This window comes from Macaca mulatta, chromosome 20 (genome assembly GCF_049350105.2).
Source record: "Macaca mulatta isolate MMU2019108-1 chromosome 20, T2T-MMU8v2.0, whole genome shotgun sequence".
Lineage (NCBI taxonomy): Eukaryota > Metazoa > Chordata > Mammalia > Primates > Cercopithecidae > Macaca > Macaca mulatta.
In genome coordinates this window covers 4,145,451-4,172,160 of record NC_133425.1, presented here as the reverse complement: position 1 = coordinate 4,172,160, position 26,710 = coordinate 4,145,451, and the positions used below count along the sequence as shown (strand labels likewise).

The 26,710-nt window shown below is 51.6% G+C and overlaps 1 protein-coding gene and 1 long non-coding RNA gene across 31 annotated transcripts in view; one reads left to right on the top strand and one right to left on the bottom strand.

The window, feature by feature from the left end:
* Positions 1-26,710, bottom strand: part of FLYWCH1 (FLYWCH-type zinc finger 1) — a 53,615-nt gene that overhangs the window by 16,975 nt on the left and 9,930 nt on the right. For 7 of the 30 annotated variants that reach the window (XR_013411374.1, XR_013411373.1, XM_077985165.1 and 4 more), the window contains 4 exons: positions 7,920-8,342; positions 7,029-7,511; positions 3,757-4,221; positions 3,358-3,621 (listed from right to left, as the gene is read on the bottom strand). Coding sequence is in view for 23 of the 30 variants with exons in the window: in XM_077985165.1 (XP_077841291.1) it covers positions 3,358-3,621; positions 3,757-4,221; positions 7,029-7,511; positions 7,920-8,244 (1,537 nt within the window). In the remaining 7 variants the exon portion in view is untranslated. Of the gene's footprint in view, positions 1-1,448; positions 1,598-2,944; positions 3,622-3,756; positions 4,222-7,028; positions 7,543-7,834; positions 8,343-9,342; positions 9,437-14,301; positions 14,553-26,710 lie in introns of all 30 variants that reach the window. The other 23 variants (XR_013411375.1, XR_013411376.1, XM_077985172.1 and 20 more) reach the window with 12 other exon arrangements.
* On the top strand, positions 8,707-26,011 carry LOC144337826 (uncharacterized). Its single transcript, XR_013411423.1, has 3 exons — positions 8,707-9,762; positions 15,371-17,179; positions 25,921-26,011. It is a non-coding gene; the product is annotated as an uncharacterized LOC144337826 (long non-coding RNA).

Below are 26,710 nucleotides of genomic sequence, written 5' to 3'. Positions count from 1 at the left end.
GACCCTGCGGGGTACGGCAGCACAGAAGCCTGGGGACCGCAAGACAGAACAGGTCAGGAGGAAGGTGGGGACCCCAAACCACAGGAGGGGGTGGTGTGACCATGGGGCACGCTTCATCCCTTCCACATGGATGCAAACGCCAGCAAGGGGCTGGGCGCAGTGGCTCATGCCTGTAATCCCAGCACTTTGGGAGGCCGAGGTGGGTGGATCACCCGGTCAGGAGTTCGAGACCAGCCTGACCAACATGGTGAAACACCATCCCTACTAAAAAAATATAAAAAATTAGCTGGGTGTGGTGGCGTGCACCTGTAATCCCAGCTACTCAGAAGGCTGAGACAGGAAAATCACTTGAACCTGGGAGACGGAGGTTGCAGTGAGCCAAGACTACACCACTATACTCCAGCCTGGGCAACAAGAGTGAAACTGTCTCAAAAAAAAGAAGACCGACCCCTCATCTGGGAGGACCAACATCTGATTAACAGGAGCAAAAGAAAGGGACGATGATGGGGAAGTTAACAGAGAGCACGAGAGGATGACCCCACCATGAAGGCCACAAGCCCGAGGCCTAAAAAGGCCCCTAGTGCCCCCAGCACAGCCCAGTGCAGCTGGGAGGGAGTAGAGACCCTAAAACCTCAAGCAAATCCGATTGCACACACAGGATCAGTCACACAAAAGCCACAGTTCAAGGGCAGGCTCTGCACCCGTGACACCAGGGAGGCCAGGCTGCCCCTCGGCGGAGGGAGGCTACAGACATTTCACACCTGCAAGGCCTCAGCGTGCTACCTCCCAGGACCGGCTCAGGAAACAACCGGAGGCAGGAGGACTTCTCCAAACCACAACACCATGAAGAAAACCAAGAAAGAGAAAGGCAGGCCCAGAAGCAGAGAGTTGGCACAGTGAACCCCGAGGGACAGCTGGGCCCAGCCTCTGTTCCCAGATCAGGCTGCACTGGCACGAGGCTCCCTGGCAGCTCCAGCAACCTGGGGTTGTGGATGATCGGATCCAGGTGGGGTCGACCTGGACACACAAAACCAGGCAAACAAACGCAGCAGCTGCCGTTGCACAGAGAAGACAGAGCTGTGTTAGAAGATGGGACCACAGAGCAACCCCCCGTCAGCCGCGAGCAGGTTTCTAGGCTAAGGGAAAACCAAACGTGGCCGGGTGCAGTGGCTCACGTCAGTAATCCCAGCCCTTTGGGAGGCCAAGGCAGGCGGATCACCTAAGGTCAGAGTTTGAGACCAGCCTGGCCAACATGGTGAAACTATGTCTCTAATAAAAATACAAAAATAGCTGGGTGAGGTGGCGGGCGCCTATAATCCCAGCTACTCAGGAGGCTGAGGCAGGAGAATCGCTTGAACCTGGGAGGCAGAGGTTGCAGTGAGCCGAGATTGCACCACTGCACTCCAGCCTGGGTGACAGAGCGAGACTGAGTCACACACACAAAACACCTGTGCAAAAGTGCACTGAGTAGCTGACAAAGAAATGGAAACACTGATTAACAGTAGTGGAGGCACATTTTAGGGAATGGGACAGCCAAGACCCTAAGAAACAATTGCTTAGAGGCCAGGCGCGGGGGCTCACGCCTGTAATCCCAGCACTTTGGGAGGCCGAGGCGGGCGGATCACAAGGTCAGAAGATCGAGACCACCCTGGCTAACACGGTGAAACCCCGTCTCTATTAAAAATACAAAAAAAAAAAAAATAAATTAGCTGGGCTTGGTGGCGGGCTCCTGTAGTCCCAGCTACTCGGGAAGCTGAGGCTGGAGAATGGCTTGAACCCGGGAGGTGGAGCTTTCAGTGAGCCGAGATGGCGCCACTGCACTCCAGCCTGGGAGACTCTGCCTCAAAAAAATAAAAAAAAAAAAAAAATTGGCCGGGCGCGGTGGCTCAAGCCTGTAATCCCAGCAGTTTGGGAGGCCGAGACGGGCGGATCACGAGGTCAGGAGATAGAGACCATCCTGGCTAATATGGTGAAACCCCGTCTCTACTAAAAATACAAAAAACTAGCCGGGCGAGGTGGTGGGCGCCTGTAGTCCCAGCTACTCGGGAGGCTGAGGCAGGAGAATGGCGTAAACCCGGGAGGCGGAGCTTGCAGTGAGCTGAGATCCGGCCACTGCACTCCAGCCTGGGCGACAAAGCGAGACTCCGTCTCAAAAAAAAAAAAATAAAATAAAAATAAAAAAAAATAAAAATAAAAAATAAAAATTGCTCAGAGCAGTTATTTGTGGGGCAGGAGCGGGGGTGAGGACGAGGAAGGGGCAGCTGCATTACCTTGTAGCACCATCTCCCTGGAGATGGAACAAAAAAAACCACAGCTCTCAAGTCTGAGAAAACTTTAGGGCCATTAGGCAACTCAGCTGACCCAAAGCTGCAGGATGGAGAAGAGCCACTGGAAAGAGAGGCCAGCGCCTCAGGACCATGAAGAGCAGGTGAGTGGAGGAGGCCGCGCTGAAATGGCTCCTCAGCCAGACGGGATGGGGACATGTACGCCACTGTGGTCATGAAGTCAAAACACCAGGTGCTGCGGGGGGCCGACAGTGTGGATAAAGATGGAGACAGCCGTGACCCTCCTCAGGCCAGCGTTTCAGTACATTATGGGTGTCTATGGAACCACTGGCCGAGAGGAGAAACTGATTGCATGTAAATATCACCTCTTCAATCCTTTTTTTTTTTTGAGATAGAGTCTCGCTCTGTCGCCCAGGCTGGAGTGCAGTGGCCAGATCTCAGCTCACTGTAAGCTCCGCCTCCCGGGTTCACGCCATTCTCCTGCCTCAGCCTCCGGAGTAGCTGGGACTACAGGTGCCCACCACCTCACCGGGCTAGTTTTTTGTATTTTTTAGTAGAGACGGGGTTTCACCGTGTTAGCCAGGATGGTCTCGATCTCCTGACCTCGTGATCCGCCCGTCTCGGCCTCCCAAAGTGCTGGGATTACAGGCTTGAGCCACTGCGCCCGGCTATATCACCTCCTCAATCCTTAACCGCTCAGACCTTTAGACAGGCTCACACCATAGCAACGAGACTGACCATGTGCAGTCAACGCCCTCTATTAATCCTATGAACTCTTAAGACAAATGGAGGAAGAGGAGGAGGAGGAGGGCAGGGAGGTCTATCCCTGCTGCTGCCGCTGTGGGGCAGGTCGGGCTGGACCGGTGAGGCCAGGCTGAGCAGGAAGGTAGCGCCCATTGAAAGCAGCACGGCGGGGAAGAGGAGGAGGAGGACAGGGCCATGGCTCCTTCTAGGACGTTCACAGAAGGGAAGAGGACGTTTGCCAGCGGGACGCGCAGGGTGGAGAGGGAAAGGCAGTGTGGGGCCTCCTGCCTGCTTTCTGCGGCCCAGCTCCCCGCCCAACCCCAGGTACCTGGGCTCCCCCGCTGCGCCATGTTGGGGCGTTTCTCCCGCTGCCTCAGGGCCTCCAGGCCCCCCAGGTCGGGTGGGTGGCAGTGGCCACGCATCACAGTCACCCGTCGGCCCTGGGTGATGGCGCGGCTGCGGCAACCCATGCGGGCCTGGTCTCGGCAGGTCCAATACACCTTCTCCCCGGCTGCCTTCTCCCGCCGGTAGAGGAAGGACTCGTACACGAGGAAGCTGCCCCCCAGGGGCGTCTTCAGGAACTCAGGGCCTCCTGGGGAGGTTCAGGAGGCAGTTAGGAGAGGAGGCAGGGGCTGGGCAGGCCTGATCCCACTCCCTTCCCTCCCTGGGCCTCTGATGGCTAAAGAGTCAAGGCAGGGCCAGCAAGCCCCAGAGGAAGGCGGCTCACCAGGGTCTGCATCCACATCCTGGTCCTCGTCCGGGGATCCTTCCGGGGCTTGCGGCTGGGTTGGCAGCTTCTGGTCTTCGACCTTCGCTCGCTTTCTGGGCCGGGGCGTGGTGAGAGTCAGGGGACCAGGACCCCTGTGGTACAGCAGACTATCCACACCTCGGAGCAGCGTGTCCACTTGGCTCCCAGGGCCGTCCTGCCCAGCCTGCAGTGTCTCCGTGGCCTTCTCCTGCTGCCGCCGGGCTTCCAGGCCCTCCATATCGGGAGGGTGGCAGTGGCCACGCATCACGGTCACCCGCTGTCCCTGGGTGATGGCCCGGCTCCGGCAGCTGTGCAGTGCGTGGTCCCGGCAGGTCCAATACACCTTGTCCGCGACAGCCTTCTCCCGCTTGTAGAGGAACGACTCATGTACCAGGAAGCTGCCCCCGTAGCACGTCCTCAGGAACTCGAGGGGCTGGGCCTGTCCTGGAGGAGGGACCCAAGTGGTCACAGCCACCAGGGGTGGGGAGAAGCCCAGGAGTGGCAGCCACTGCAGACTCTGGGGGCTGACATGGGCCTTTCTCCTTTAAGGCTGAAATTTACCCTGGCTTCCTGAGCCAGATATGCCAGAGCCCCCAAGCCCATTCCCATGGAACCCCTACACCAAGCAACCCGGAGGGGAGTCTCATTCCTCTCCTAGCAGCCAGTGAGGCCGCCCCAGCTCAGGCCTGTTAAATGTTGCATCAAGATCACACCTGGAGGGGCCAACCTGGACTCGGACTCAGTGGCCTCTGCTGTCTGTCACTCCTGCTCATGCTTTTTTTTTTAGGGTTTGTTTACAGAATCTACCCATTTTTGAATAAAACACACAAGTTATAATACAGTCAAATGGTTCCAAAAGATCACAGTGAAAAATAAGTCTCCCTGTTTCCTGCCCTTCCCTTCCCGCCCCAGGTGCCCAGGGCAGGGGCCACCTCAGATCCTTAAAGCTGTGTCAGGAGGCAGCTGGCCTCCTTGAACCCAAGCCCATCTCCTAGTTACTGGTAATAAAACAGCCAGAACTCCCATTTGCAACTTGCTAAGCCCCAAATGTGCAATTTACACAGCAATCTAGGTTATCACAGCCAGCTTAAGATAAAACTCCTGAAACTCCAGAAATGAGGTCAATTTTCTAAGGCTACAGAGCTACCATCAGGTGGGGCTGGAATTCGAACCTATGACCCAAAACCCAAGACTCTCCCACCAGACTTTTTTTTTTTTTTGAGACAGAGTCTCGCCCCACCACCTAGGCTGGAATACAATGGCGTGATCTTGGCTCACTGTAACCTCTGCCTCCCGGGTTCAAGCGATTCGTCTGCCTTGGCCTCCCGACTAACTGGGATTACAGGCGCCCGCCACCATGCCCAGTTAATTTCTTTTTTTCTTTTTTTTTTGAGATGGAGTCTCACTCTGTCCCCCAGGCTGGAGTGCAGTGGCACGATCTCGGCTCACTGCAAGCTCTGCCTCCCAGGTTCATGCCATTTTCCTGTCTCAGCCTCCTGAGTAGCTGGGACTACAGGTGCCCACCACCACGCCCGGCTGATTTTTTAGTTTTTTATTTTTTAGTAGGGACGGGGTTTCACCGTGTTACCCAGGATGGTCTCAATCTCCTGACCTCGTGATATGCCCACCTCAGCCTCCCAAAGTGCTGGGATTATAGGCGTGAGCCACTGCGCCCAGCCTCGCCCAGCTAATTTTTTGTATGTTTAGTAGAGACGGGGTTTCAATATGTTGGCCAGGCTGGTCTTGATCTTTTGACCTCATGATTCATCCGCCTCAGCCTCCCAAAGTGCTGGGATTACAGGCGTGAGCCACCGCACCCGGCCTAGGTGTTTTTCCTGAACTTAATGGACACCAGAATCGCCCGAGAACCAGATAAAATTCTGATTTGTTTTTGAGACAGGGTCTCACTCTCTTGTCCAGGCTGGAGGGCAGTGGTGTGATTCTGGCTCACTGCAGCCTCAATCTCCCTGGCTTAAGTGATCCTCCCACCTCAGTCTCACAAGTGGCTGGGACCACAGGCGCACCACGACAGCTGGCTGATTTTTTGTACATATGGGGTCTCACTGTATTGGCCAGGCTGGTCTTGAACTCCTGGGCTCAAGAGATCCTCCTGCCCCCAGCTTCCCAAAGTGCTAGGATTATAGGCATGACCACTGTGCCCAGCCCACATTTACATATATCTATTTTTTCTTTTTTTTTTCTGAGACAGAGTCTTGCTCTGTCGCCCAGTCTGGAGTGCAGTGGCACAATCTTGGCTCACTGCAACCTCTGCCTCCCGGGTCCAACCGATTCTCTTGCCTCAGCATCCCGAATAGCTGGGATTACAGGCATCTGCCACCACGCCTGGCTAATTTTTTATTTTTAGTAGAGGTGATCATGTTGGACCATGTTGGTCAGCCTGGTCTCGAATTCCTGACCTCAGGTGATCCACCTGCCTGGGCCTCCCAAAGTGCTGAGATTACAGGTGTGAGCCACTGCGCCCAGTCACATTTTTATATACATACATAATTTTTTTTTTTTTTTTTTTTTGAGGCGGAGTCTCGCTCTGTAGCCCGGGCTGGAGTGCAGTGGCCGGATCTCAGCTCACTGCAAGCTCCGCCTCCCAGGTTTACGCCATTCTCCTGCCTCAGCCTCCCGAGTAGCTGGGACTACAGGCGCCCGCCACCTCGCCCGGCTAGTTTTTTGTATTTTTTAGTAGAGACGGGGTTTCACGGTGTTCGCCAGGATGGTCTCGATCTCCTGACCTCGTGATCCACCCGTCTCGGCCTCCCAAAGTGCTAGGATTACAGGCTTGAGCCACCGCACCCGGCCTTTTTTTTTTTTTTTTTAAGGATGAAGTCTCGCTCTGTCACCCAGGCTGGAATGCAGTGGAGCTATCTGGGCTCACCGCAACCTCTGCCTCCTGGGTTCAAGTAAGTCTCCTGCCTCAGCCTCCCGAGTAGCTGGGATTACAGGCATCCACCACCACACCCCACTAAGTTTTGTATTTTTAGTAGAGATGGGGTTTCACCATGTTGATCAGGCTGGTCTCGAACTCCTGACCTCATGATCTGTCCACCTTGGCCTCCCAAAGTTCTGGGATTACAGGCATGAGCCACTGCGCCCGGCCACATTTATATTTTTAAAAGTCATTTTAGCTTCAAGTACATTTTAAAAGACCCCGTGGGACCCCACATTTCTATTTGGGCTCAGGAAGGGCCCTTGGGTCCCCTGCCCCAAGTGGACATGGCAGGGGGGTGGACTGTACTCACCCAGCCCCAGGATCGAACGCTTCTTGGGCGGCAGGCTCAGCAGTGACAGGGCTCGGGGTCCCTCATCCTCCTCCGGGGCTGGCTTGCTCAGCACCAGCCCAGGAGTGGGCTCTGGCTCTGGCTCTGGCTCCTCAGGACACTGCCACGGGCCCACCCCCTCCAGTGGCTCCTCCACTGGGCCTCCAGGGCCCTCAGGATCCTGGGGCTCTCCCAAGCCCTCTGGCAGGGCCAGGCTGGGCAGCTTCTCTCTCTGGTGTCGGGCCTCCAGGCCTTGCTCATCGGGCACATGGCAGTGGCCCCGCATCACTGTGGCCCGCAGGCCTCGGGTGATGGCCCGGCCCCGGCAGCCCAGCTCAGCATGCTGGCGGCACTTCCAGTACACCTTGTCCCCCACAGCCTTCTCCTGCTTGTACAGGAAGGACTCCAGCACCAGGAGGCGGCCCCCGAATGGTGTCCTCAGGAACTCCAGGGACTGAGGGGCTGCTGGGGGAAGGGGAGGGCGGGGTTAGCCAACCTAAAGCCAAGCTCCAGGTCGCAGGCACAGAGGAGAGCCAGGGAGGACGTGGGGGTTCTGAGTGTGGCGGGTGCCTTCTCCTGCTCCCAAGCAAGAAGCCCAGACTCTCAGGGCTGGTTTTTATTTTGGGGGTGGTAGTGGATGTTTTTAGGGAGCTGAAGGAATTCTGCACATCACTGCAACTCCCATGAGCTCCAGGAGGCCCTGGTACCTGACTGTGATCTTCACACCAGCCTGGGACAGGCTCAGGATCAGAGACCAGGAGGCTCAGCTGGGAGCAAGGACAAGACACTGTGCTAGAAGTGGGGTGTGCAGGGCCTGCTGTGAGCACTGGAACCCACAGGGTGGCTGGGCAGGGGCAGCAGGCCACACCTCACCTGTGTCCAGCTTGCTGCACTTCTGTTCAGGCATCTGCAGGGCTGGCTGGGCCACCCTTCCCTGCTCCTCGACTGGCAGGATCTCCAAGGTACTGGCGAGGGTGGCAGGGCCAGCCATCTCCAGGGAAAGGACGCAGTGCACTTCCTGGGGCTTGGAGCCCACCCCATCCTCATCTTGGTTGGAGGCTGTGAGCAGGACCAGTTTGGAGAACTTCCTGGGCTTCCTGGGGGCTGCTGGGACGACATCCGTGGCTGGCTCGGGGCATGGCTCCTGGCCAGCCTTCACACTCTCACCCTCCTGCTCGCTGGGCTCAGGCAGGGGCATCCCGGGACCCACGGCCTGTCCCTCAGGCCACACTCAGCCCCCAGCAGGTAGATTTCTCCTACTCCCAGGCAAGCAACCTGGAGTTCAGCGGTTCCGTCCTAAGGAAGGAAGCAAAATCCCGTCAGTGGAGGAAGCCCTTGGGGGGCTCTAGACACCACTCTGGGAGGGAGGTGGGCAGATGGGGCTGCCTCACTGCTCGCTGGAGCCAAGGCTGGCGGGGGCCCTGATGGAACTAGGCTTCTGTTCTGCCAGTTCCTCCCCTGGCAGCCTTGGATATGTCACCCCCATCTAACCCCATCTGGAAAATGTGCACAGTAAACACTCTCCACAAGGGGCCATCAGAGTGACTAATGGACTAAGAGCCCAGCCACTACCGAAGGGCCTCCCACGTTCTGAGCATAGAAGAAGGGTTTCCACCTGCATTTCCAGTACCCTCTCCAGCCCCTACATTATGACGGCAGGACATTCTTTTTTTTTTTTTTTTTTTTTTGAGACGGAGTCTCTCTCTGTCGCCCAGGCTGGAGTGCAGTGGCTGGATCTCGGCTCACTGCAAGCTCCGCCTCCCGGGTTCACTCCATTCTCCTGCCTCAGCCTCCCAAGTAGCTGGGACTACAGGCGCCCGCCACCTTGCCCGGCTAAATTTTTTGTATTTTTAGTAGAGACGGGGTTTCACCGCGTTAGCCAGCATGGTCTCGATCTCCTGACCTCGTGATCTGCCCACCTCAACCTCCCAAAGTGCTGGGATTACAGGCTTGAGCCACCGCACCCGGCCCAGGACATTCTTACTGACCCAGTTATAGATGACGACAGTGAGGCACAGACAACTGTGGGAGGCGGAAAGCTGAGACCCGTTTCTGCTCAGATGCCCAAGGACTTGCTAGGACCTTTTTGGAAACCACGCGCTTCACCAGGACACCGGGCACCTGTCTCCGGAGCGTGGGCCTCGCACACAGAGCCCTTCCAGAGGACAGTGCTGCACCTTGGCCTGGGAGGCAGAAAGCCCTTTCTGGGCTCGGGCAGACCCAGTCCCTATCCTGTCCTGGAGGCCCCAGGCCACCCCTGCTTCGGGAGATACCAGGGCCCCAATGTGGCAGCCACCTTGTGCCCGAGCTGTTGCAGTTGCTGCCTCGGCTGGTCGGGGACGGGGCTGCGGTGGTGTCTGGAGAATCCCCAGGTCACCACGGGTTCCAGTCTGGAGAGGCAGAAAGGGCAGATAATGGGGAACCGGGCAGGGCTGGGGGGGGGGTCCTGGGGGCAGTCAGTGGCAGTCACAGTGTGGGGTGGGGCTTTTTGTGTGGGGAAAAGAGGGATCAGATTGTTACTGTGTCTATGTAGAAAAGGAAGACATAAGAAACTCCATTTTGGCCGGGCGCGGTGGCTCACGCCTGTAATCCCAGCACTTTGGGAGGCCGAGGCGGGCGGATCACAAGGTCAGGAGATCGAGACCACGGTGAAACCCCGTCTCTACTAAAAATACAAAAAATTAGCCGGGCGCGGTTGTGGGTGCCTGTAGTCCCAGCTACTCGGGAGGCTGAGGCAGGAGAATGGCGTGAACCCGGGAGGCGGAGCTTGCAGTGAGCCGAGATCGCGCCACTGCACTCCAGCCTGGGCGACAGAGCGAGACTCCGTCTCACAAAAAAAAAAAAAGAAACTCCATTTTGATCTGTACTAAGAAAAATTGTTCTGCTTTTAGATGCCATTAATCTGTAACTTTAACCCCAACCCTGTGCTCACAGAAACATGTGGTGTACTGAATCAAGGTTTAAGGGATTTAGGGCTGTGCAGGATATGCCTTGTTAACAATATGTTTGCAGGCAGCGTGCCTGGTAAAAGTCATCACCATTCTCCATTCTTGATTAACCAGGGACACAATGCTTTGTGGAAAGCCGCAGGGACCTCTGCCCAAGAAAGCCTAGGTATTGTCCAAGGTTTCCCCGCACTGAGACAGCCTGAGATGTGGCCTCCTGGGAAAGGAAAGACCTTACATTCCCCCAGCCCAACACCTGTGAAGGGTCTGTGCTGAGGAGGAATAGTGAGAGGGAGACTTCTTTGCAGTTGAGATAAAAGGAACGTTTCTGTCTCCTGCTCATCCCTGGGAATGGAATATCTCGGTGTAAAGCCGACCATCCATTCTATTCTGATATAGGAGAAAATCGCCCAGTGGCTGGAAGCGAGATACACTGGCCGTAATACTGCTGTTACTCTTTGCTACACTGGGATGTTCGTGTAAAGCGAAACATAAATCTGGCCTACGTGCACATCCAGACACAGTACCTTTCCTTGAACTTATTCATGATACAGATTCCTTTGCTCACATGTTTCCCTGCTGACCTTCTCCCCACCATCATCCTGTTGCCCTGCCACACTCCCCTCGCCAAGATAGTAAAAATAGTGATCCATAAATACTGAGGGAACTCGGAGACCAGTGCCAGTGTGGGTCCTCGCACGTTGAGTGCCCATCTCCTGGGCCCATTGTTCTTTCTCTATACTTTGTCTCTGTGTCTTATTTCTTTTCTCAGTCTCTCATCTCCACCTGATGAGAAATACCCACAGGTGTGGAGGGGCAGGCCTCCTTCACCTGGCACCCAATGTGGGGCACGAACCCATGACCCTGAAATTAAGAGTCGCATACTCTACTGAGCTAGCTGGGCAATTCTTTTTTAGATGACCAATTTGGCCACAATTATAACATTTTCCCCTAAATGTTCTAACTTGTCCTCCTAAAGTGACTGCAGTCATTGCTTGAGCCATTAGCATAGCCTTATGCATGGCTCCTCCAGTCCTATTACAAGCCTTCACTTACTCTGTAATTACATCAACTCCTGCTGAGCACTGGAATCTAATCTCTCATATAAAGGGAGTTGGGTCCATATTGTTTAACTCCTTCCTTCATGTCTTTTAACATTTTCATGGTGAAAGGTTCATATCTAGCATTAGCCACCGCAGGTGCTCCTGCTGGAGCCCCTTCCCCGGCCAGTACCCATTGTAAAACTACCAGGAACTGCCATGCCTCAAGACCTCCGTTTTCTAACTTCATCAAAGACCGCATGCAGTGTGCTACCGTGTCCACTAGGTGGTGCTGGTGGATTAAGTCTCATAGTGGACGGCTGAGGATACAGTGCCGCGCCCTGTGGTGCTGATGGACAAACCACCACTGCCGTGGGTTGCTTGGATGATGCCGTGCTATTTGGCGTGGGACACACCGCTTGAGATCTGTATTGAACCTCTGGAGGCGGCCAAAACTGAGGCTCGGCTGGCTGCCAGTATTCATAAGCTAGCCACGGTTGGGTTTTATTTTCTACTGGCTGATACTGTGGATACCGTGTCTGGATTGGCTCTGCTGACACAGAGACTCTATCCTTTTCTACTTGATTTTCTCTTGGGGTTTGGACTTGTATAACCCGCATTTGAGGTTGTAATGTTACAGGTATCTGAACCGCGGGAGGAAGAGTTGGCCATCGTGGTGTAGACTCTGATGGCCCCAGTGATTCTGGAGCTTTCCCCCCAATTTTGATGATTCAGGATATATTACCTCCTGTAATTGATTGTAGTCAACATGGCTTTATAGCCAATTGACATTCCGGATTTGTATCTTCATAGGCCATTAATTCTACAATGGCCTTTTGGGCGTTATCATCTGTAGTAGATTTTTGAGCAGTATCTTGCAATCTTGCCAGGGTAGGGCTCTTTAGAGCCTTGTCTAATTGAATTAAAAGACAGGCAGGTGGTTCCTGGTTCCATGAATTTTTTCCCAGGCCCTGAGGCAAATCACTCTTACTTGTTTAAGTCAACATTTTGCGTTCACGAGCCATTACACTCTGCTGCATATTTACAATGTGAACTTTCCATTCCTTTCTCGAATTCTGTCCCTGCCTCTTCTTCACAATCTATTACACAGCTTTCAGGCGCATCAGAAACTGAAATGCTGTCTTCTCCTGTTTGAAGCAGTTCTAAAGCTGCTTTAATAATGGCCCAATCATTCCATACTATAAGTGGGGTTATTTTACCTTTCCTATTTGCTTGTTTTAATTCTTTGCCAATTTTTTCCCAATCTTTTAGATCTAAATTTGTTCTGGAAACCATGGGCAGAATTGTTCTATTGTTTGAATGAGCATAATTAGATTTTCTGCAGAGGCTCTAACTGAACCCCTAAGTCACCATGGGTGCCTGGAGAGGCAGAACAGGCAGATAATGAGGAACCGGGCAGGGCTGGGGTGGGAGCCTGGGGGCAGTCAGGGGCAGTCATGGTGTGGGGTGGGCTCTTTGGGGCAACCGAGTGTGGGCAGATGGTGGGGTCTTTCCCACCTCAGCCTCGAATTGAGACTGCAGTCCCCTGACATTTTTAGCGTCCTCACCCCCACCTCACATGTTACAGTTCCAATTCCCACGGGTCTCCCACTTTGCTCCAAAGTTCCCCGGCCTGGGGCCCCACATTCCGCTCTGGAAGGCCTGGTCGGTTCCAGGGACAACATAGAGGAGAGTGGCTCCTTAACTCCATTAAGGCTCCGTCCCCAGGAAATCACAGGTACCAGGAGGGCCAATCCCTCGGGCGAACACTTCCCACTTCTGTTTACAGGGCTTCCAAGACCCATGTGCTTCAACACATCTGGAAAAAGTTCCAATACAAGAAAAGGCCCTGGCCATCGGCTTGTGGAAGGTTGAAGACCCCTTCCCACTCTTGCCCTTTTAAGCTCTTGGGTGGTAGATCCTGACCCAGCACCACTCCGCCCATTAAAGTCCACAGGCCCCTTGGCAACCGGGCTTTGTCTCCACCTGCCTGAACCTTCACTGGCCTGGGGCGGCTTGCCTGACCAACAGTGTGGCAGGAGCGCAGGGTCCACATTCCCACACTTCACGGGCCAGGGCCCTGAGTCTGCAGGGAAGGCAGCTGTAGGAGAGGCCACGTGCAGGGCACCACCACATTCGGGGAGACCACCTTGTACCCTCCAGCCCAGCAGTCTATTAACTGCCTGCAGACACGAAGGAACCGGGGGACCCCACAGAACCTGATCACCGGGGAACTCCTATTATTTTAAGCCAGTAAGATCATGCGTCGTATGCTACACAACAATAGCGGATACGCTTGGCAAGTAAGTGACTCTAGTGGGTTCCGGCTTTTTACTTTTTTGAGACAGGGTCTCGCTCTGTTGCCCAGGCTAAGTGCAGTGGCACCATCTCAGCTCACTGCAACCTCCACCTCCTGGGTTTCAAGCTATTCTGCTGCCTCAGACTCCCAAGGAGCTGTGATTACAGTTGCCTGCCAACATGCCTGGCTAACTTTTGTATTTTTTGGTAGATATGGGGTTTCACCATGTTGGCCATGCTGGTCTCAAACTCATGACCTCAAGTGATCCACCCGCCTCAGCCTCCCAAAGTGCAGGGGTTACAGATGTGAGCCACTACACCCGGCCAATTCTGGCTTTTTGATAGATGGAATAATACAAACGGTTATGAAATATCTGACATAAAACCATTTGTGAGCTCGAATGCCATGCTACGCTACACAAATGCCACATCCCCCAGATGGGTGCATATAAAGGGCTAGTAATGAAGGAAACAAAAATATGAAGTAGAAGGGACAGCAAAGGAGAATTATGCATTTTAAAACATCTCCACTGGCCAGGCGTGGTGGCTTGCCCCTGTAATCCCAGCACTTTGGGAGACCGAGGCGGGCAGATCACCTGAGGTCAGAAGTTCGAGACCAGCCTGGCCAACATAGAGAAGCCCGTCTCTACTAAAAATACAAAAATGAGCCAGGCGTGGTGGCAGGCACCTCTAATCCCAGCTACTCGAGAGGCTGAGGCAGGAGAATCGCCTAAACCAGAAGGTGGAGGTTGCAGTGAGCAGAGATCACACCCTTGCACTCCAGGCTGGGCAACAGAGCGAGACTCCATCTCAAAAATAAAAATAAAAATAAAGCAGCCTTTTCACAAGATGGCGCCGAAAGCAAAGAAGGAAGCTCTGCCCCTCGTAAACCCAAAGTCAAAGCGAAGGCTTTAGAGACCAAGAAGGCAGGGTTGAAAGGTGTCCACAGCCACAAAAAAAAAGATCACCCACCTTCTGGCAGCCCAAGACGCTGCGACTCCAGAGGCAGCCCAGATATCCTCGGAAGAGCCCCCGGGAGAAACAAGCTTGACCACTCTCCGATCATCAATTTTCCACTGACCACTGAGTCCGCCACGAAGAAAACAGAAGACAACAACACACTGTGTGCACTGTGGATGTTCAAGTTCACAAGCGCCAGATCACACAGGCTGTGAAGCAGCTCTGGGATATGGATGTGGCCACAGTCAACACCCTGATTCGGCCTGATGGAGAGAAGGCATGTGTTCAACTGGCTCCTGATTACGTTGCTTTGGGTGTTGCCAACAAAACTGAGATCATCTAAACTGAGTCTAGCCAGTTAATTCTAAATATATGTATATCTTTTCACCATTAAAAAAAAAAAAAACTGCAACATATGACATGCCAGCCACAAGGGGACAAACACTGTCCGATTCCACTTGTATGAGGTCCCCATCGCGGTCAAACTCATGGGGACAGAAAATAGTATGGGGGTGCCAGGGGCCGGGGAATGAGGAGTGAATGTTTCACGAGGACAGAGCAGAAGTTGGGGAAGATGAAAAGGTTCTGGAGACGAACAGTGGTGACGGCTGCACAATGAATGTACACCACTGACCTGAACACTTCAACATCGAGCTCAGTGAGAGCAGCTGCTCACAAAGACCAAGGGTTGCAGGATGCAATTTACATGAATGACCAATATGGTAAATTTTACATCATGTATATTTTACCACACACACACGAGCCATCTGTAACAAACTATACGCAAAACACCCCATTTCCCTAACATTATCAGTGAACAAGGTTCTCCACACAAGGTAGATTTTCTAGTAACTAAAGTTATCTCTCTATGATTCAGAATCATATGATTTTTATCTGATTCAAAATTTACCCATTTAGGATGGATTTTTTTTTTTTTTTGAACTCTGTCGCCCAGTCGCCCAGGCGGGAGTGCAGTGGCACGATCTCAGTTCACTGCAACCTCTGCCTCCCGGGTTCAAGTGATTCTCCTGCCTCAGCCTCCTGAGTAGCTGGGACTACAGACGCGTGCCACCACGTCCAGCTAATTTTTGTATTTTTTAGTAGAGATGGGGTTTCCCCATATTGGCCAGTCTGGTCTCGAACTTCTGACCTCACGATCTGCCCACCTTGGCCTCCCAAAGTGCTGGGATTACAGGTGTGAGCCATTGCGCCCAGCCAGAATGGACACCTTTTGCTTTTTATTTTAGTGGCAGGATTTCACTATGGCCCAAACTGGAGTGTGGTAGCGCGATCACTGCAGCCTCTGCCTCCCAGGTTCAAACCATCTTCCCACCTCCGCATCCAGAGTAGCTGGGACTACAGGCACACACTACCATGCCTGGCTAATTTTTGTACTCTTTGTAGAGATGGGGTTTTATCATGTTGCCCAGCCTGGTTTTTTAATTTAAATTAAAAAAAAATTTTGGTAGCAACAAGGTCTTGCTATGTTTCCAGGTTGGTCTTGAACTCCTGGGCTCAAGCAATCCTCCCAGCTCAGCCTCCCAAGCACAGGATGGATGCCTTTATAAGCTCTTCTCATCCTCTTCCCTGTCCAGGGAAAGGGAGCATCCGTCCTCCCTCTGGCTTTAGAAGGGTGTCTACCAGCTCCCCGATGCACCCCTCCCTGTTTTGCTTCCCTGTCTCCAGAGCTATTGTTCGTCTGCTCTTTTACTTCCACTGGGCTTGTCAAGGTACTTAGGTTATTTTTTTTAGGACACAGGAGATCTGACAAAAACTCCTCCCTCCCTCAGCCACCCAAATGTGCAGCACACCACTTCCTTTTCACCTCGGCCGCCTTCGGGCTGCCCCCAGCTCTACTGACATCACGCTCCTCTGAAGCCACCGCGCAGGTGGGACCAGCTTAGTCATTCCACCAGTCACAATCTCCCTCACACACACCTGCTCCAGCCTGGGGCTGGCCTTCAGGGAAGAGAGTCCTCTGTGTGAGGCGACACAACCCAAAATGTGGGTCTATTCAAACAGTGGGATATTACTCAGCAAATTAAAAAGAAATGATGTTCTGATACACGTTACACGCAGCCAGTCACAAAGATCCAGTGTCACACGATTCAACTGACATGAAGTGTCCAGAATGGGCCAATCTATGGAGACAGAAAGCTGACGGATAGATGCCTAGGGCTGGGAGGGACCGAGAGATTGGGAGTGATGGCTGAGGGGTCTGGGGTTCCTTTCTAGGGTGATAAAAATGTCTTAAAATTAGCTGGGCACGATGGCTCATGCCTGTAATCCCAGCACCTTGGGAGGCTGAGGCAGGCAGATCACCAGGTCAGGAGATCGAGACCATCCTGGCTAACACGGTTGAAACCCCGTCTCTCTAAAAATACAAAAAATTAGCTGGGCGTGGTGGCGGGCGCCTGTAGTCCCAGCTACTCCGGAGGCTGAGGCAGGACAATGGCCTGAACCCAGGAGGTGGAGCTTGCAGTGAGCCGAGATCGCGTCACTGTACTCCAGCCTGGGAGACACAGCGAGACTCTGTCTAAAAAAAAAGTCCTAACACTGATGGTAGTGATGCTTGTACAACTTTCTGAATATATTAAAAGCAGTGAATTGTAGACTTTAGATGGAGAAATTGTATGGTATGTAAGTTATACCTCAAAAAGGTTACTGAAAAGCAATCCCTGGCTGGGCACGGTGCCTCACGCCTGTAATCCCAGCACTTCGGGAGGCCGAGGCACATGGATCATGAGGTCAAGAGTTCGAGACCAGCCCAGCCAATATGGCGAAACCCCATCTCTACTAAAAATACAAATATTAGCTGGGCATGGTGGCAGGTGCCTATAGTCCCAGCTACTCGGAAGGCTGAGACAGAAGAATTGCTTGAACCCAGGAGGTGGAGGTTGCAGTGAGCCGAGATGGCGCCACTGCACTCCAGCCTGGGCCAGAGAGAGAAGCCGTCTCAAAAAAAAAAACCAAAAAAAAACAAAAAACAGGGCCAGGCATGGTGACTCACACCTGTAATCCTAGCACTTTCGGAGGCGAAGGTGGGGAGATCACCTGAGGTCAGGAGTTTGAGTCCAGCCTGACCAACACGGAGAAACCTGGTATCTACTAAAAATACAAAATTAGCTGGGCGTCGTGGCGCATGCCTGTAACCCCAGCTACTCGGGAGGCTGAGGCAGGAGATCGCACCATTGCACTCCAGGCAACAAGGGCAAAACTCCATCTCAAACAACAACAACAAAGCAAACAAAAAAACAATGGTCGGAATGACTCACTTCCCAAGGGTCTCTTGGTGAAAAAGTTTTTCTGTTTTTTTTTCAGACAGAGTCTGTCACCCAGGCTGGAGTGCAGTGGTGCCATCTTAGCTCACTGCAACCTCCGCCTCCTGGGGTCAAGCGATTTTTAGGCCTCAGCCTCCTGAGTAGCTGGGATTATAGGCACCCGCAACCACGCGTGGCTAAATTTTGTTGTGTATTTTTAGTAGAGACGGGGTTTCACCATTTTGGCCAGCCTGGTCTCGAACTCCTGGCCTCTAGTTACCTACCTGCCTCTCAAAATGCTGGGATTACAGGCGCTCTACTGAACAGCAGAAGCTTCTTGTTCTTGGGTTTGCTTTACTCATCAAAGAAGGGGTGGCATGCATTATATGTTGTGAAATTTTCTAAGATCTAATATCATATTCTAAAAATATATAGAAACCATTTCAGAATGTTAAGCCTATAATACTAAATTACCCCAATCCTGCCACTCAAATGCACAACTACTTCCATTGTTGAATTAATGCCTTTAACACACTTCCTTTTCTGTAGCACACACAGCGTTCAATCATGTCTGCTACTGCATCCCTCTCGAGAGTAGGAAGCCCCCACCCGAGGCCACCTGGAATCTTTCTAAAAGACCATTGCATGAGGCAGGACCACCCTTAATGAGAAAGCGCCAATTTAAATCCTCAGCAGCAATACTCGACATGGCCACAAGATGGTGGTGTTGCTCCTGAAATGTTCCTATTGCCTTGGTAAAGTCACACGGGTGGCGGTTTTCAAACAAGAATTTGGAAATTTTTCCAAGTTGGAAAAAAAAAATTCAAGAGGATTTCCAAAATGTTGTGTTTACAAAAAGTATTACTTAGAACTGGGCATGGTGGTGCGTATCTGTAGTCCCAGCTACTTGGGACGTTGCCTCAGGAAAATGGCTTGAGCCCAGGAGTTTGAAGCCAACCTAGGCGACATCTCAAGACCCCATCTCAAGAAACAAAAACTAGGCCGGGCGCGGTGGCTCACGCCTGTAATCCCAGCACTTCGGGAGGCCGAGGTGGGTGGATCACGAGGTCAAGAGATCGAGACCATCCCAGGCCAACATGGTGAAACCCCGTCTCTACTAAAAATACAAAAATTAGCTGGGCGAGGTGGCGGGTGCCCGTGGTCCCAGCTACTCGGGAGGCTGAGGCAAAAGAATCGCTTGAACCCAGGGGGCAGAGGCTGCAGTGAGTGGAGACCACACCACTGTACTCCAGCCCGGGAGGCAAAGCGAGATTCCGTCTCCAAAAAAAAAGGAAAAACAAATTAAAACAAAGGAATACATATATACACATATATAAGAGTTAGAGCGGCTGAGCGCAGTGGCTCACGCCTGTAATCCCAGCATTTTGGGAGGCCGAGGCGGGCAGATCACCTGAGGTCGGGAGTTCGAGACCAGCCTGACCAACACGGAGAAACCTGGTCTCCACTAAAAATACAAAATTAGCTGGGCGTCGTGGCGCATGCCTGTAACCCCAGCTACTCGGGAGGCTGAGGCAGGAGATCGCAGCATTGCACTCCAGCCTGGGCAACAGGGCAAAACTCCATCTCAAACAACAACAACAACAACAAAGGAAACACAAAAAACAACGGTCAGAATGACTCACATCCCAAGGGTCTCTTGGTGAAAAAGTTTTTCTGTTTTTTTGTTTTTTTTTTTAGACAGAGTCCGTCACCCAGGCTGGAGTATAGTGGTGCGATCTTAGCTCACTGCAACCTCCGCCTCCTGGGGTCAAGCGATTCTTAGGCCTCAGCCTCCTGAGTAGCTGGGATTATAGGCACCCGCAACCACGCGTGGCTAAATTTTGTTGTGTATTTTTAGTAGAGACGGGGTTTCACCATTTTGGCCAGCCTGGTCTCGAACTCTTGGCCTCTAGTTACCTACCTGCCTCTCAAAATGCTGGGATTACAGGCGCTCTACTGAACAGCAGAAGCTTCTTGTTCTTGGGTTTGCTTTACTCATCAAAGAAGGGGTGGCATGCATTATATGTTGTGAAATTTTCTAAGATCTAATATCATATTCTAAAAATATATAGAAACCATTTCAGAATGTTAAGCCTATAATACTAAATTACCCCAATCCTGCCACTCAAATGCACAACTACTTCCATTGTTGAATTAATGCCTTTAACACACTTCCTTTTCTGTAGCACACACTGCGTTCAATCATGTCTGCTACTGCATCCCTCTCGAGAGTAGGAAGCCCCCACCCGAGGCCACCTGGAATCTTTCCGCAGGACCATTGCATGAGGCAGGACCACCCTTAATGAGAAAGCGCCAGTTTAAATCCTCAGCAGCAATACTCGACATGGCCACAAGATGGTGGTGTTGCTCCTGAAATGTTCCTATTGCCTTGGTAAAGTCACACGGGTGGCAATGATTTCAAACAAGAATTTGGAAATTTTTCCAAGTTGGAAAAAAAATAAGACGATTTCCAAAATGTTATATTTACAAAAAGTATTACTTAGAACTGGGCATGGTGGCGCGTATCTGTAGTCCCAGCTACTTGGGAGGTTGCCGCAGGAAAATGGCTTGAGCCCAGGAGTTTGAAGCCAACCTAGGCGACATCACAAGACCCCAACTCAAGAAACAAAAACTAGGCCGGGCGCGGTGGCTCACGCCTGTAATCCCAGCACTTCGGGAGGCTGAGGTGGGTGGATCACGAGGTCAAGAGATCGAGACCATCCCAGGCCAACATGGTGAGACCCCGTCTCTACTAAAAATACAAAAATTAGCTGGGCGTGGTGGCGGGTGCCCGTGGTCCCAGCTACTCGGGAGGCTGAGGCAGGGGAATCGCTTGAACCCAGGGGGCAGAGGTTGCAATGAGCCGAGACCACACCACTGCACTCCAGCCTGGGAGACAGAGAGAGACTCCATCTCAAAAAACAAATTTTAAAAAAAGGAAAAAAAACAAATTAAAACAAAGGAATAAATATATACACATATATAAGAGTTAGAGCGGCTGAGCGCAGTGGCTCACGCCTGTAATCCCAGCACTTTGGGAGGCCGAGGCGGGCAGATCACCTGAGGTCGGCAGTTCGAGACCAGCCTGACTAACATGGAGAAACCTGGTATCTACTAAAAATACAAAATTGGCCGGGCGCGGTGGCTCACGTCTGTAATCCCAGCACTTTGGGAGGCCGAGACGAGTGGATCATGAGGTCAGGAGTTCGAGACCATCCTGGCTAACATGGTGAAACCCCGTCTCTACTAAAATTACAAAAAATTAGCTGGGCGTGGTGGCGTGCGCCTGTAGTCCCAGCTACTTGGGAAGCTGAGGCAGGAGAATGGCGTGAACCCGGGAGGCGGAGCGGAGCTTGCAGTGAGCCGAGATTGTGCCACTGCACTCCAGCCTCGGCGACAGAGCGAGAGTCCGTCTCAAAAAAAAAAAAAAAAAAAAAAAAAAAAAATTATCTGGGCGTGGTAGCGCATGCCTGTAACCCCAGCTACTCGGGAGGCTGAGGCAGGAGATCGCGCCATTGAACTCCAGCCTGGGCAACAAGGGCAAAACTCCATCTCAAACAACAACAACAACAAAGCAAATAAAAAGTAACGGTCAGAATGACTCACATCCCAAGGGTCTCTTGGTGAAAAAGTTTTTCTGTTTTTTTTTCAGACAGAGTCTGTCACCCAGGCTGGAGTGCAGTGGTGCCATCTTAGCTCACTGCAACCTCCGCCTCCTGGAGTCAAGCGATTCTTAGGCCTCAGCCTCCTGAGTAGCTGGGATTATAGGCACCCGCAACCACGCGTGGCTAAATTTTGTTGTGTATTTTTAGTAGAGACGGGGTTTCACCATTTTGGCCAGCCTGGTCTCGAACTCCTGGCCTCTAGTTACCTACCTGCCTCTCAAAATGCTGGGATTACAGGCGCTCTACTGAACAGCAGAAGCTTCTTGTTCTTGGGTTTGCTTTACTCATCAAAGAAGGGGTGGCATGCATTATATGTTGTGAAATTTTCTAAGATCTAATATCATATTCTAAAAATATATAGAAACCATTTCAGAATGTTAAGCCTATAATACTAAATTACCCCAATCCTGCCACTCAAATGCACAACTACTTCCATTGTTGAATTAATGCCTTTAACACACTTCCTTTTCTGTAGCACACACAGCGTTCAATCATGTCTGCTACTGCATCCCTCTCGAGAGTAGGAAGCCCCCACCCGAGGCCACCTGGAATCTTTCTAAAAGACCATTGCATGAGGCAGGACCACCCTTAATGAGAAAGCGCCAATTTAAATCCTCAGCAGCAATACTCGACATGGCCACAAGATGGTGGTGTTGCTCCTGAAATGTTCCTATTGCCTTGGTAAAGTCACACGGGTGGCGGTTTTCAAACAAGAATTTGGAAATTTTTCCAAGTTGGAAAAAAAAAATTCAAGAGGATTTCCAAAATGTTGTGTTTACAAAAAGTATTACTTAGAACTGGGCATGGTGGTGCGTATCTGTAGTCCCAGCTACTTGGGACGTTGCCTCAGGAAAATGGCTTGAGCCCAGGAGTTTGAAGCCAACCTAGGCGACATCTCAAGACCCCATCTCAAGAAACAAAAACTAGGCCGGGCGCGGTGGCTCACGCCTGTAATCCCAGCACTTCGGGAGGCCGAGGTGGGTGGATCACGAGGTCAAGAGATCGAGACCATCCCAGGCCAACATGGTGAAACCCCGTCTCTACTAAAAATACAAAAATTAGCTGGGCGAGGTGGCGGGTGCCCGTGGTCCCAGCTACTCGGGAGGCTGAGGCAAAAGAATCGCTTGAACCCAGGGGGCAGAGGCTGCAGTGAGTGGAGACCACACCACTGTACTCCAGCCCGGGAGGCAAAGCGAGATTCCGTCTCCAAAAAAAAAGGAAAAACAAATTAAAACAAAGGAATACATATATACACATATATAAGAGTTAGAGCGGCTGAGCGCAGTGGCTCACGCCTGTAATCCCAGCATTTTGGGAGGCCGAGGCGGGCAGATCACCTGAGGTCGGGAGTTCGAGACCAGCCTGACCAACACGGAGAAACCTGGTCTCCACTAAAAATACAAAATTAGCTGGGCGTCGTGGCGCATGCCTGTAACCCCAGCTACTCGGGAGGCTGAGGCAGGAGATCGCAGCATTGCACTCCAGCCTGGGCAACAGGGCAAAACTCCATCTCAAACAACAACAACAACAACAAAGGAAACACAAAAAACAACGGTCAGAATGACTCACATTCCAAGGGTCTCTTGGTGAAAAAGTTTTTCTGTTTTTTTTTCAGACAGAGTCTGTCACCCAGGCTGGAGTGCAGTGGTGTCATCTTAGCTCACTGCAACCTCCGCCTCCTGGGGTCAAGCGATTCTTAGGCCTCAGCCTCCTGAGTAGCTGGGATTATAGGCACCCGCAACCACGCGTGGCTAAATTTTGTTGTGTGTTTTTAGTAGAGACGGGGTTTCACCATTTTGGCCAGCCTGGTCTCGAACTCCTGGCCTCTAGTTACCTACCTGCCTCTCAAAATGCTGGGATTACAGGCGCTCTACTGAACAGCAGAAGCTTCTTGTTCTTGGGTTTGCTTTACTCATCAAAGAAGGGGTGGCATGCATTATATGTTGTGAAATTTTCTAAGATCTAATATCATATTCTAAAAATATATAGAAACCATTTCAGAATGTTAAGCCTATAATACTAAATTACCCCAATCCTGCCACTCAAATGCACAACTACTTCCATTGTTGAATTAATGCCTTTAACACACTTCCTTTTCTGTAGCACACACAGCGTTCAATCATGTCTGCTACTGCATCCCTCTCGAGAGTAGGAAGCCCCCACCCGAGGCCACCTGGAATCTTTCTAAAAGACCATTGCATGAGGCAGGACCACCCTTAATGAGAAAGCGCCAATTTAAATCCTCAGCAGCAATACTCGACATGGCCACAAGATGGTGATGTTGCTCCTGAAATGTTCCTATTGCCTTGGTAAAGTCACACGGGTGGCAATGATTTCAAACAAGAATTTGGAAATTTTTCCAAGTTGGAAAAAAAAATTCAAGAGGATTTTAAAAATGTTGTGTTTACAAAAAGTATTACTTAGAACTGGGCATGGTGGTGCGTATCTGTAGTCCCAGCTACTTGGGAGGTTGCCGCAGGAAAATGGCTTGAGCCCAGGAGTTTGAAGCCAACCTAGGCGACATCACAAGACCCCAACTCAAGAAACAAAAACTAGGCCGGGCGCGGTGGCTCACGCCTGTAATCCCAGCACTTCGGGAGGCTGAGGTGGGTGGATCACGAGGTCAAGAGATCGAGACCATCCCAGGCCAACATGGTGAGACCCCGTCTCTACTAAAAATACAAAAATTAGCTGGGCGTGGTGGCGGGTGCCCGTGGTCCCAGCTACTCGGGAGGCTGAGGCAGGGGAATCGCTTGAACCCAGGGGGCAGAGGTTGCAATGAGCCGAGACCACACCACTGCACTCCAGCCTGGGAGACAGAGAGAGACTCCATCTCAAAAAACAAATTTTAAAAAAAGGAAAAAAAACAAATTAAAACAAAGGAATAAATATATACACATATATAAGAGTTAGAGCGGCTGAGCGCAGTGGCTCACGCCTGTAATCCCAGCACTTTGGGAGGCCGAGGCGGGCAGATCACCTGAGGTCGGCAGTTCGAGACCAGCCTGACTAACATGGAGAAACCTGGTATCTACTAAAAATACAAAATTGGCCGGGCGCGGTGGCTCACGTCTGTAATCCCAGCACTTTGGGAGGCCGAGACGGGTGGATCATGAGGTCAGGAGTTCGAGACCATCCTGGCTAACATGGTGAAACCCCGTCTCTACTAAAATTACAAAAAATTAGCTGGGCGTGGTGGCGTGCGCCTGTAGTCCCAGCTACTTGGGAAGCTGAGGCAGGAGAATGGCGTAAACCCGGGAGGCGGAGTGGAGCTTGCAGTGAGCCGAGATTGTGCCACTGCACTCCAGCCTCGGCGACAGAGCGAGACTCCGTCTCAAAAAAAAAAAAAAAAATTATCTGGGCGTGGTGGCGCATGCCTGTAACCCCAGCTACTCGGGAGGCTGAGGCAGGAGATCAAGCCATTGAACTCCAGCCTGGGCAACAAGGGCAAAACTCCATCTCAAACAACAACAACAACAAAGCAAACAAAAAAATAACGGTCAGAATGACTCACATCCCAAGGGTCTCTTGGTGAAAAAGTTTTTCTGTTTTTTTTTCAGACAGAGTCTGTCACCCAGGCTGGAGTGCAGTGGTGCCATCTTAGCTCACTGCAACCTCCGCCTCCTGGGGTCAAGCGATTCTTAGGCCTCAGCCTCCTGAGTAGCTGGGATTATAGGCACCCGCAACCACGCGTGGCTAAATTTTGTTGTGTGTTTTTAGTAGAGACGGGGTTTCACCATTTTGGCCAGCCTGGTCTCGAACTCCTGGCCTCTAGTTACCTACCTGCCTCTCAAAATGCTGGGATTACAGGCGCTCTACTGAACAGCAGAAGCTTCTTGTTCTTGGGTTTGCTTTACTCATCAAAGAAGGGGTGGCATGCATTATATGTTGTGAAATTTTCTAAGATCTAATATCATATTCTAAAAATATATAGAAACCATTTCAGAATGTTAAGCCTATAATACTAAATTACCCCAATCCTGCCACTCAAATGCACAACTACTTCCATTGTTGAATTAATGCCTTTAACACACTTCCTTTTCTGTAGCACACACAGCGTTCAATCATGTCTGCTACTGCATCCCTCTCGAGAGTAGGAAGCCCCCACCCGAGGCCACCTGGAATCTTTCTAAAAGACCATTGCATGAGGCAGGACCACCCTCAATGAGAAAGCGCCAATTTAAATCCTCAGCAGCAATACTCGACATGGCCACAAGATGGTGGTGTTGCTCCTGAAATGTTCCTATTGCCTTGGTAAAGTCACACGGGTGGCAGTTTTCATACAAGAATTTGGAAATTTTTCCAAGTTGGAAAAAAAAATTCAAGAGGATTTTAAAAATGTTGTGTTTACAAAAAGTATTACTTAGAACTGGGCATGGTGGTGCGTATCTGTAGTCCCAGCTACTTGGGACGTTGCCTCAGGAAAATGGCTTGAGCCCAGGAGTTTGAAGCCAACCTAGGCGACATCTCAAGACCCCAACTCAAGAAACAAAAACTAGGCCGGGCGCGGTGGCTCACGACTGTAATCCCAGCACTTCGGGGAGGCCGAGGTGGGCGGATCACGAGGTCAAGAGATCCATACCATCCCGGCCAACATGGTGAAACCCTGTCTCTACTAAAAATAGGAAAATTAGCTGGGCGTGGTGGCGGATGCCTGTGGTCCCAGCTACTCGGGAGGCTGAGGCAGGAGAATCGCTTCAACCCAGGTGGCAGAGGTTGCAGTAAGCCGACACCACACCACTGCACTCCAGCCTGGGAAACACAGCGACACTCTGTCTCAAAAAAAAAAAAAAAAAATGGCCGGGCGCGGCGGCTCAAGCCTGTAATCCCAGCACTTTGGGAGGCCGAGACGGGCGGATCACGAGGTCAGGAGATCGAGACCATCCTGGCTAACACAATGAAACCCCGTCTCTACTAAAAATACAAAAAAAATTAGCCGGGCGTGGTGGCGGCGCCTGTAGTCCCAGCTACTCAGGAGGCTGAGGCAGGAGAATGGCGGGAACCCGGGAGGCGGAGCTTGCAGTGAGCCGAGATCGCGCCACTGCACTCCAGCCTGGGCGACAGAGCGAAACTCCGCCTCAAAAAAAAAAAAAAAAAAAGAAAGAAAGAAAGAAAAAATTAAAATAAATGAATAAATATATACACATATGTAAGAGTTATAGCGGCTGGGCGCAGTGGCTCACACCTGTAATCCCAGCACTTTGGGAGGCCGAGGCAGGTGGATCACCAGGTCAGGAGATCGAGACCATTCTGGCTAACATCTAGTAAAACACAAAAAATTAGACAGGAGTGGTGGTGTGCACCTGTAATCCCAGCTACTTGGGAGGCTGAGGCAGAAGAATTGCTGAAATCAGGAAGTTGGAGGTTGAAGTGAACCGAGATCATGCCACTGTACTCCACCCTGCGCAAAAGAGGGAGATTGCCTCAAAAAAAAAAAAAAAAAAGAAAAGAAAAGAAAGCAAAATCCAATTAACAAATTCAGTAAAGACTATCTTT